General features: G+C 26.4%; 1 protein-coding gene across 1 annotated transcript; it reads left to right on the forward strand.

The window, feature by feature from the left end:
- Positions 1-7,874, forward strand: LOC112688702 (cytoplasmic protein NCK1-like; the record flags this gene model as incomplete). Its single annotated transcript, XM_025562030.1, is given in 8 exon segments — positions 1-384; positions 3,600-3,825; positions 3,908-4,118; positions 4,197-4,442; positions 4,515-4,806; positions 5,172-5,354; positions 5,419-5,633; positions 7,653-7,874. Coding segments are annotated over 6 exon segments (1,266 nt in total). The 3' UTR covers positions 5,626-5,633; positions 7,653-7,874.
- Positions 7,875-12,580: the final 4,706 nt, after the last annotated feature.

A 12,580-nucleotide genomic window follows, 5' to 3' on the forward strand; every position in this document is an offset into this window, starting at 1 on the left:
TCGTCGCCGACGGTGCGTGCGCGTGCGCGCGCGCTTCGTCGCCGCTCGTGTTTTGCGTCCGTGTGCGTGCTCGTCCGCGCGCCTGTGTGTGTGAGTGTGCGATCGCCGTCGATTACGCACGGTCTCTTCTGGCTCGACGCGCGCACGCACGCCACGGCCGACGTCGACATTGATTGCTCGCTGACCGACCGTGTTTCCACTGCCGTTCTCGTCCGGCCCGTTATGGTGGTCGTCTCCGCGCCGCCGACCTCGCGTCCACTACGGCAACAGCAGTGCGTGTAGCCCGTCGCCCGTCGCCAACGGTTGTTCCCTATCGTCTCAACACCGACCCGAACGGTGAGGAGAGCACCTACCTCGTCCTCGCGCATATTCCAGCCACGAAAGGTGAGTCAACGTGTGCGGTGTGGGTGTGTTGAGAATCAGCGGTCGGCTGTTGTGACCGGGGGCGGTGGGTCTCGGAATCACTAGCCCGGCTAGGTACCGACTAGGCCCGACGGGGGGTTTCGACGAGTTCAGTGCTCGAAAACCTCCCTATGGTACTGCCACTGCGGGGCTGATGGTTCACCGATCTTTTTCGTCTGTTAACTACTAACCGTTTTCATTATTAGAAACTTTGTACCTGTGGTTCTCGGATCTTTTTGTGGTCGCGATCCCCCCCCTATAATGTCGTCAAGATTTTCAGCGACACTCTTAACTACATTAACATTAAAAAGTAGTGATAAATTAATACGATTTATACAATGTTTTTATTGAAAATCCGAAACTTCAATTTTAATTCTCAACAATCATTATCATGATGTTTACAAAAATACCTCACTAGTTATTTTATACATTGACGACCCTAAAAAGATTGCTGGCAATCTCTAAGAGGGTCGTGATCCTTAGTTTTAGAATCACTGCTCTGTACATTATATTATCTCAAGAATTGTCATGCTCAATCTAATTGATGCATTTGTTATCATATGAAAAATTACATCATGCATATTATTTTGTTAAAGACTTTTCATCATAAAATAGTTAATGATTTTTATTGAGTATGTTTATCTCAATACTATGTATGAATATAATTTTAATAGATTTAAATCATTAAATAACCATTTGAGTATAATTAATATATAACTTATTTCTCATTAACAAACAGAATAACCGCCTACAAAATGTACTACCAAAATTAAATTTAAACCCATAATTAATTGGGAAATTGTTGTGCAATATGTTTATTAGATTTTTTATTTAGCTATTACTATTTTTTGGTCTATATAATTATTAATTTTGTAATGTCACCTGATTATTGGTTTTGGATATCTTTAAGTTAATATTAAGTTCAAGGTACAGAATAGAAATCTAATTTTAAACAAACATTTTTTTGTTTTAAATTAGTATCTGCCTAATTGAAATTCAATAATCAAAATATATACTTATTAACAGCGGGCGATCGGCAAAAAACTTCGGCCCGGGAAATTACCCTACAACTGGCCCACCATCCAATAATATTTTCCATAAAAGTCTCTTTTATTCATGAATTAAATGCTCGTAGAATTGTTTACATCATGTTTACACTAGGTTTTTATCAAAATCTTACAATTAAATACATTATTTTTATAAATTAATTTTTAATCCAAATACATCGGCCCAGTTTTATAATACTGCCGGACCACCAAGAACTTTCCCAGTATCCCTGTGAGCCAATCTGCCACTGCTTATTAACCTTTCATAATTGAAATTGATTTATAAATAGCTACTTGACTATTTTACTTACTATAAAATTATATATTTTAATGTTTTAATGTAATGTATATATATGTATGTAAAGTTATTTATTTATTTTGTCATAAAATATCAGTATATATTGTGTATTAAATAAGTGAATGTGTATGTAAATATCAAGACAAATACTTAACAAATTGGTAACTTGTTAGGTATCATATTATAATTTACTATTATATTCCAAATCTACATCACTGTCCAAATCTAAGCTTTAATAGTTGTTTTCTGTTGAGCTTTCTACTTTGAAAATGTATTCACATATTCAGCCCCAATAAAGACAATATTTAAAAGTAATAAAATAAATTCCTATAAGGTTGGACAAAAAATTTAATATGTTTGCTGTAATCTACTATCTACTTCATAATACATTTTCAACATTTCAGTTTTATCAGGTTTTATACTTTAATACTATAATCTTACTTATATATTTTTTTTTTTTAAATAACTTTTAATTACATGTTTTTCCTCTTTTTTATACATACCTAGTATAGAATGAAAAAAATCATGTTACAAGTATATGACAGTATGTGTCTTTTTCTACTGGATTAATTTAATGTATTGCCTGGTTTATTGATATTTATTTACTTATTTGAGTAAACATTTTAATAATAATTTTGCATTTAGATATATAAAACAAAATATTGAATACCAATAATTTTATTATTATGTTAGTAATTTCTTAATTTTCATTTTAAATAGATAACTAAGCTTATTAGTTATTAATATTTTGCAACATCTTAATAATTTTGATTGTTGTTGATTAAATACATTTTAGATTAAATATTTTATTATGCTTTGAAAAGTCACATTTATATTGTGCTAGATAGATAATGCTAGATAAAAGTATAAAGTACTTATATGCATAGGTTCCTGTTATGTCATATCATTATCTGCATATTACATTTTATAATTTGTGTTTTTACAATATTTTTAAAAATTTCAAATACTATTTTAACTTATGTTCAGTTACAAAAAAAAAAAAATTGGATGATTTTAAACTTATAAGCTTGAATTAATTTTATTCAAATATTCAAAAAGGATAGTTGTTGTTGATTGATATTTTAAAATTATTTAACATAATGTATACTTAGGTTTTAATATTATATATAGACTACTATAATTGGAAAACAACATATATAGATCAAATATTATAATTTTCATTATTTATTAAAAATCAGTTTTCATGTTAAGCACTTAAAAAAAGGATTAATTTTTTTTTTTTTAAATTAAGTACATGGTTATTCACGCATCGTAGCTTAAGTAGTTCACAATTATAATATAAATAGTTAATACAACTTGATATAACAGAAGTTAATCTCATGCTTGATTACACAAGGATACATTTTTTTTACCAGAGCATATTTAAATCATTATCATTATTTTCCTTGTAAAAAAAGAGAAATTGTTTGTTTTGTTTTAACTAGATATATATTAAAACGCTATAAATCTGTTGAAGTTCTTTTAACTATTAAAACTATTTCTTAGAATTTAAATGTGATAAAACAACATTAAAAATACATATATATCAAATTTAAATTACTACTGAATTAAAAAAATTGATTATTCTTTTACGGTTAATAAATTATGCCAACTGATAAAAATTATTTATTTAATATAGGTATGTAGTAATTCATATTATACATTTTAATAAGTCTCCTTATTAAAAAATAAATAACTCTCTTAAAATTAGATACGATCATCAATATTTAATATATACTCTATTAAATATAGTTTATTTATGTGTGTGTGTGTGTTTATGTTGGATTAAAATGGACATTAAATTAACATTTAATCTTATCAAGAATAATAAGTAATTTTTTTTTAATTTCTAGATTATGTCTTGTGAATCCATACATTTATATTTTGACCAACTGGACTATTAAAAACTTCTTGAAAATATTGCTTATAGCTATTTTCAAGTCTATACAGTTATGTTGGAAGCTAGATTGTTAGCTGCCGATCGCGAATCAGCTACGTGGCAAGGCAAGTCAGCAGTAAACAACATACGTCCTCCTCCTCATACACCTCATCATCATCATATGTCCGCCATGAGACCAGGTATTTTGAATAATTATTGTAAGATAATAAATATTTACCAATTTATTATATAGTAATACATGTTTATATTATTATTTTAAAGTGAATAAAACAAATCAAGAAGATAACTGTTATGTAGTGGCTAAATATGATTATGTGGCTCAAAGTGCCCAAGAATTAGATTTAAGAAAAAATGATCGTTACTTATTATTAGACGATTCTAAACACTGGTGGAGAGTTCAAAATGCCTGTGGATTCCCTGGTTATGTACCCAGCAACTATGTGAAAAAAGAAAAACCTTCTCTTTTTGACAGGTAAGTTAAATTTATTTATTTATATATAATTTGAGAAATAGTAATAAGCAATTACAATTTTTTCTGTATATAAATCAGTATAAAGAAAAAAGTCAAAAAGAGTGGCAGTAATTCCAGTGCTGGTAGTAAAACATTACCATGTAGTAGTCATGGCAATGGTCGAACCGTGAGTGAATCTCCAACAATGGCCAGACGCTTACCAGCTGATCCATCAGAAGCCATAGGTACAGCCCTAGTTAAGTATAACTATCAAGCTCAACAACCAGACGAATTATCATTAATCAAAGGAACAAGAATATTAATTCTTGAGAAAAGCAATGATGGGTAATAAAAAATATTAAGAGTGACAAACAAAATTTAAATATTATTACTTGATGTTATTTTACATTTTTATAGATGGTGGAGAGGTCAAAGTGGTTGTATGGCTGGTTGGTTTCCAAGTAACTATACCACTCAAGAAGATGACAATAATGGAGATGATATGGGTCTCCACACATATGCAATGGCTGAGAATGTATTAGATATTGTTGTTGCTTTATATCCATTCACTGGTACATCAGATCAGGAATTAAGTTTTGAAAAAGGTGACAGGTTAGAAATTTTGGAAAGACCTGCTGCAGATCCAGAATGGTATAGGGCCAGGAATGGTCAAGGTCAAATTGGTTTAGTACCCAAGAATTATTTACAGGTAATTAATTTTTTTAAATGATAAATAATTAAGGAATAAGATTAGAACAGTTAAGCAGAATAAGGCATCAATGTTAAATGCACCATTTTTGGTTTGATCCTAACCACAAATGACTTCTCTTGCTATTCTTGGGAAAAACAACTAACCTAAAAGAGAAACATCTATTCTTCTCCCCTGTGCAGAAGGAATTGAGAAACTATTGTATAGTAAGACTTAAAACAAGTCTAAAAAACCGTAGATAAATCAATCTGATAGTTGTAAACATGAAGAAATTAAAATTTAATATATATATTATATATATTTAATTTAAAATTTTATTATTTTATTTATTTAAAAGCATATTACATTAATGTATAATTTTGAAGGAACTCAGTGAATACTTGGCTCAACCATTAACTCAAGCAGCTAATAGTGTACAAGTTATTGACAAACCGCATTTAAAGGGGAAACCGTGGTACTATGGAACAATAACTAGAGCTCAATGTGATACAGTATTAAACAACAATGGTCAAGATGGTGATTTCTTAGTTAGAGACAGCGAGACTAATGTACATTACTATTTTTTACTCCTTCAGTCAAATTAAACTGTTAACTAATATTAAATAATTACAGGTAGGAGATTATTCAGTATCATTGAAAGCACCAGGACGAAACAAACATTTTCGAGTGCATGTAGAAGGAGCATTATACTGCATAGGACAACGCAAGTTTCACACACTGGATCAACTTGTTGATCATTATCAAAGAGCTCCCATTTATACCAATAAACAAGGAGAAAAATTGTTTTTGGTTAGAGCTTTGCCTCGAGCAAATGCTTAAAAGCATCGGTAAGTGTTCAAAAAGATTATGAGTGCAATATATTTTTTTTTTTTTTTTAGATTTATTTAATAAATTATTTATTAAGAATTTGAATGTTTAAATATTAATTATTAAATTTTTTTTATATAAACTCTTCTATAAATGTAATTTAATATTAAATTCTTATTATAGTTATACCATGTTTTCTATCTTTTTTAATTTTTACTAATTATGTTAAATAGTATAGATTGTATAAATATTATAAATATAAATAAAAAAAATAGTTATAATTGGAATACTTATTTGTACAAAAAAAAATTAAAGAAAATAATATGAGTGTCTTAATTGTCTATATTTACTCAAATATGTTTAATATTGACTGTGAACCAACTTAAATTATAAACATTATAATTTTTAAGATCATTAATTCATAACTTTGCTTGATTAATGATGAATTTCATAAATATCAAAAATGTAATAATAATGAATTAGTTACGAAATTTTTCTTGAAACAAAAACTATTTGTATGCATTTTGATAATTCATTTAGCCAAAAACTTCCATTTTGGAATATAATTTGGATAAAATAGTTCATTATTTTTTATAATTGTATCAAAATTTAAGGATTTTGGATTAACAAACTAACTTTTCCAAAGGTAAAAAACGTACTGATTACATTTTATGTACACATAATGTTTTAAAAATATATTTAAATTCTGAAATATAACAATATAAGTAAATTTTTTTTTTTTTTAGTTTTGTTTTACTAATCTTATGTAATTATTTAAAATTGTAAAAAATCTTATGAATACTTGGGTGTTACATGGTAATGAAGTTAATTTAATTTTTTTTTTTTTTTTTGAAAAAAAACTTCAATATATTACAACTATGTTTAATTTACAGTTAACTTTAAAAACATAATATAGAGGAACATAAGAGTTTCTTAATTTATATATAATAAATTAAAATATTTATAATTTCTGGAGTTATCAAGTTATCATTATTAATATCAAAATGGAAACAATTATTTTCTACATCAGAGAAGATATAAAACACGAATTTAAAAAAAAAAAAGTTAATATTTATTGAATTTTATATTGACTGAAAGATTTATTTCAAACATAATGTTAAACATTTATTTTGAATAGTCTGTGTATGATAATACTTTTATAATCATTCAATCAATATCAAATACTTCAAAATTATTCACAATATGTTAGTCATTGATTTAACAAAGAAAATCCAAATTATAAAATGATAAAATCTTAATGATGAGTTTAGTAATTTGGATTAAAAAAATTCTGTAAAATATTTTTCTTGATTAATTATTAAATAATTCTTGTTAAGTACTAAATATATTTAAAATGCAAATGTGAAATTTTTTGTTGTTTACTTAAGGAAACAATGAATATTATTAAATTCTTGGGTCTATTTTTATATTAAATTATTGATAAAATATTTTCATAAAAAATGTTATATATTATTTTATTTCAATTAGTTTTAGTTAATTTGTATTAAATTGCTTACCATGTTGGTTATTTTTCATTTATATATTTATTGTGATTGAAACCTAAATGATAATTGGTCTTTTGTTTGACTAATTAAATTTATTATGAATACATTTATCTTTGCAAAATACTAAGTTTTATTTAGTCTTTAAACTTAATTTCTATAATTTTTAATGTACATACATTTTAAGTTAATAGAAAACCTAAATATATTTAATTTATTTTTGATTACCTAACCTAATCATAATTAACATTATGTTCAACATAAAGGTTACATTTTTAATTATATAACTCATAAAAAATAATAATAATAATATTAGTTAAAGTAATTAAACTTGGACAGTAAGGTTATATTTAATATTTTATGTAATATGAATTAAGTTCAGTGGTCTAATAACAAAACGTTAAATGTTCATTATTTAAAAAAATTAATAAATGCTTTAGATGTTTATTTGATTTTATAATTATTAAATATTTGACTATTGAAATAATATAAGCATATATTTTATAAGTATTAATATATTTGTTATATATTTTTCAGAACAATGAACACTATACAATGAAATTTTGTGATTCGCACAAAAGAAAACTTCATATATATACATATATTCAATAATAAGTTAATGGAATATCTTAAATGTATTGAATAACATAATTAGAATCATTCAATAGGCTAGTCATTTAATAAGCTTTCCAATTTTGTTTTTATTTTTTTAAATGTTGCTCTTATTTTTCTTTTTTCGTTAAGGTTTTTCTTTTCTTTTTTATAGACATTTTAATCTATCTTCTCATTTTATTTTTTATTTTTGTCTTAAAATTATTATTATTATTATTATAATTATAATTATTATTATTTATACAATTTTATTTTAATCTCATTATTTTTCATTAGTCTCTATTAATAATGGAACTCATCACTTCAGTGCTAAAATAATTCAATTAATTCATATTTATAAAGTGTGTCTTATAAAAAGAATATAAAATATGGTGAAAATTACTGGTGATGTGACTTGCTCTTATTCTATTCATAATCTGCTGTGAAAATGTGATAACGATTTGTATTGCTATTTTGTATTTTGATTTTTTATAAAATAATAATAGTTTTAATAATACTATATAATTATATTATGTAAATAGTGTAATTAAATATTATTATTGTCATACAGTAGTAACACTATTAAGAATAAATTATATATGTAAAGTAATTTTTTCAAGATTTTTTTTTTTTTTTTTTGTAGAATTATTTTTCATTTGTTACATTTTACTATTTCAATAAGAAAAGTATAATAAATTAGTACTATTATCTAATATTTCTTGTTAAGTGTTAAGTACCTAAGAAAATCATCAATACTAGTCATTAATTATTTAAATTATGTTTATGGTTTCAAGCAAATAAGTTTGAGTAATTTATTAAGATACATAATTTTTATGTAATAATTTTGTAAACAAAATAGTTTATATTTAATTTATTAATTAACAAATCTACTATACAGATCTCATATATGTGTATTAAATATGTATATGAACTTACAAGAGTTCTGATAGAATTTGTTCATTAAACTACTACACCAAATACAAATTACTATCATCTTTAATAAGTTTTATTAATATTTTATAAATTATATAAATTGACACTCTTTCTAACGAGTAACTTTTTCCCTTTTTGTGTAACTTCCAACTGTCTATATAGTATAGTGTTAGTAAAATTAATTACACTGTAATTTTAATTTTAATCAAATTAATCTTAAACATAACTATGTAATTATAATACTATAGTTTTAATTTATTATTATTATTTTTTTTTTATAAACTGTGTTAACTATTATGATCAATTGAATTGTGGTCTGATTATTCCTATTTAATATGTTTATAACACATGCGTATCTTTGTACATCAATAAGAATTTTTCCATTATATTTTTGAAATGTGTTGTAAAAGGATTAATTGAATGGACTAGGATTAGAATTTTATATGTTTTTAATGATATTCAAAAAATTATTTTAATGTGTACATTATAAAGTTTTTCTTTTATGATTTCACATATAATTTGTATATTTTTTTTTCTTATAACATGTAAATAAAAGTAAATTTCATACTCAAGTGTGTTGTATTCAGTAAATTTAGCATACTGCATATCATTTTCTACTAAAAAATGTTACAAAACATTTTGGTACCATGTTTGTTTAAATAGTTAAGTTGCCACTATTGCAATTCAAATTTTTATGATATGCATATAGTCATTTATATGTTATTATGTAGCAACTAATAACTGCAAATGAAAAAAATAAATTGTTAAAAAATACAAGCTTGATAGTTACAATCTTATTTGTCTGCTATTGTAAATTTTAAAATAAGATTATGATGAACAATTCTCAAAGAATTGTATAAAAGAAATTATGGTTTTTTTACGTTCTGATACATGATTTCTCCATTCCTGTATACTTGTGTGTATGAATAAATTTATTTTTTTTTTTGGACATAACATTTCTAATATTTAACCATTCAAATTTTAGTGCGCTTACTCATACAATCAGTATGACTGATTTGTTTTCAAGCATGTGCTAAAAATACGGCTTAAAACTTTCATCCTCGGATCGGTCATTTACAATTGAATTCTTCTTTTTTCATTCAATTAAAAAAGAACATTTTAAAATGTAGATCTCCATTTCTCTCCTTGCTCAAAAGTTGAAGAAAATATCAAGATTAAAAAATGTTTGTTTTAAGTATTATTTCAATAAATAAGAACCCACAAATGACCATTTATGGTGTGTAACAAGCAGTTGTTACCCTAGGGTGTATTACGCAAATGTTTAGATATTTTTTATACCATAACTAGTTAATTTTGTATGGATAAAATTTTTTTAACAAATTATTTACCCACCGACCCCGTGACGTCTTTCGAGGTGTTGCGGTAGGAACGGGTGCCACTGCTTAATTAAGTGGTACGAGTTGATTGTGTGCAAAATCGTTTAAATCAGGGGTGCGCAATATTTTTAAATCCATTTAAATGAATTAACTTCGATGAGGTGACCCCTTTCCTACCAAAATGATGTAAAGTATACAAAAAAATGGTAGTTACACAAATCGAACCGTTTAGGCAATTTTAATAACATTTCTTTAATTCTATTGATACAAAACATAAAAAAAATTAAGAAATTACAAAATTTTTATAAAATATAAAGTTTAATAGAATAATATACATGATATAAAACGTTTTCATTAGGTGTTAAACTATTAGCGATCGCACCACTGGTTTGGATCACAATCGGTTGTTATACGGCTCACGAAATACGGAGCGCAAAACATTCCCCGATGGAACACAATAATTATTGCGATCCGCTAGAACGCATCGAGTAAGTATTGCTCGTCGTCCATAGCTGGTTACAGATCGACGCAACAATAACATTTCAGTTTGCCACGCGGTCACCCGTTACCCAACCGATACTATTGATCATGGGCAGGGTTTAAAGTGGGCGATAAAGGGCAAGAGGGACTCTAATCCGTACATGATTCTCAGCGTTCCGTATAGTCCCATACAATTATCAGGTGATTAATCGTACATAGGAATATATATTATGAGACTATGATTACGTTCGTTTGTGACCGATTTCCTCCACAAACTGGTCGTGCGTTGTAAACATTTATAAGCTATTAAATTTCTTATTTATTGCTTTAAATAATAGATCGTAAACATATTTTAGTAAAATAAAAATACTCGTAATTAAAAAAAAAAAAAAAAAACGTGTATATAAATATATAATACAAAATAATTCATTGTTAACATTTAATATTTAATGGTTTTGTTTGTAGAACACTGTTTAACACCTAGTGACATCAACTAAATTGCAAAGCCAATTGTTCGACTGTTTTATTATGTATGATTATTTTTAAAAAATAGTTTAGAGTTTTAATAAACTTTTTGAAGGAATGTTGAAAGGGACGTTTTATAAGTGCTATAAGAGGTTGGGGAACCGAGTTCCCTTGCGTCTCCTACGCACTGTAAGCCCAAATACCGAGGGTGCTGAAAACAAAATTGATGGTATTTCACTGTAATTATTATATATTAACCTGGAAAAAAACAGGGTTGCTAAAGACCCTATTGCGCACCCCCTAGTTGCCCCGATACTGTTGAGCTTGGAATACGCAGACCCCCCATGCTATTGTTATAACCAGACGTCGCTGTATTCGTGTTTCACATCTGTCTTACACAACCGTACAAACAGCAGACTAAGAAACAAATACGCTTTGTACTGTTATAACAACAACCCCAGTAAGTTGTGCAGTATGGTTTTTTTTCCACTCGTACGAATGCACATCATGAGTTTTTATGCTTTTACCATGTATATGGTATTCATCTGTTTCATAATTTTTGACGCAAGACATTTGGTACTTAAAACAATTCAGTCGGGTAATTCGGAGTTCGGCGTGTAAGAAACCCGTCAGGTAAACGGTTACATATGAACGTTACAGCACGAACAAAAATATTTCGGTAAGAAAGTTCCAACACGAAATATTATACCGGTACGTGAACTCTTTTACACAAATAAAAATATAAACATGAAATTTCCCATGCGGTGATAAAAGTAAACGTATTACTTTCTGAATTGTTAAACTGCATAAACACATTAAGTGTTATTGTTATGTACGCGATGTGTTCAATATTCCATGTTCAATAAAAAATTGAATTAGACATTTTCTTTCTTTTTTTTTTTTTTTTTGTATGAAACACGAAAGCCAACAAATTTTAATCGCACCAAGTGATTGGTTGAGCAATAATTATTACCTATAATTATGATCATTAAATGTCATTATGACAATTTTTTAATAACCACAGACTTGCACGTTTAACCATTACTTAAAGTAGGTATATTGGGTATACCATAAAACATTTAATACAATCGTATAATATTGTCTAAATTAAAAAAAAAAAAAGTTATATTCTATTATATATGATGGTTTATTTTTTATTTATTTATGAAAATATTTTATGACATACCATGGTTATGTGATTTATATATTTCTATTTTAATCTTTTTAAATTTAAATTTAGTGAAGAAAAAATAAACTAAATATAAATTATAATAATTTTAATTGAATATATACTAGTTTTCTCATTTTTAATTCACGTTACACCTTTGAATGTAAGTAATCTTCAAACCCAAAATGTTAAATAACTACAAAATACCACGATATTAAATAAAATAATTTCCTAAAATGAATCTTTATTTTATAACATATTGTGTTAAGTACATATTTATTGTGATAAAACACATAATTTGAGTATTTAAGTCTAATACTGTTATTGCATACCTGTTCTAAATGTCAAGTACCTTCAAGCTTCTTATATATTGCAAATACATACAAACTTTTTTATGGAATTTATTTAATTTTAAATAAGAATAGGTAGGTTCATATAATTGAGTGTAATAAGTAATAATTATTAATTACATGATATTTTTCTGAAATGGG

This window comes from Sipha flava, unplaced genomic scaffold, assembly GCF_003268045.1.
Source record: "Sipha flava isolate LNK unplaced genomic scaffold, YSA_version1 3_pilon_pilon, whole genome shotgun sequence".
In the NCBI taxonomy this organism is placed as follows: Eukaryota; Metazoa; Arthropoda; class Insecta; order Hemiptera; family Aphididae; genus Sipha; species Sipha flava.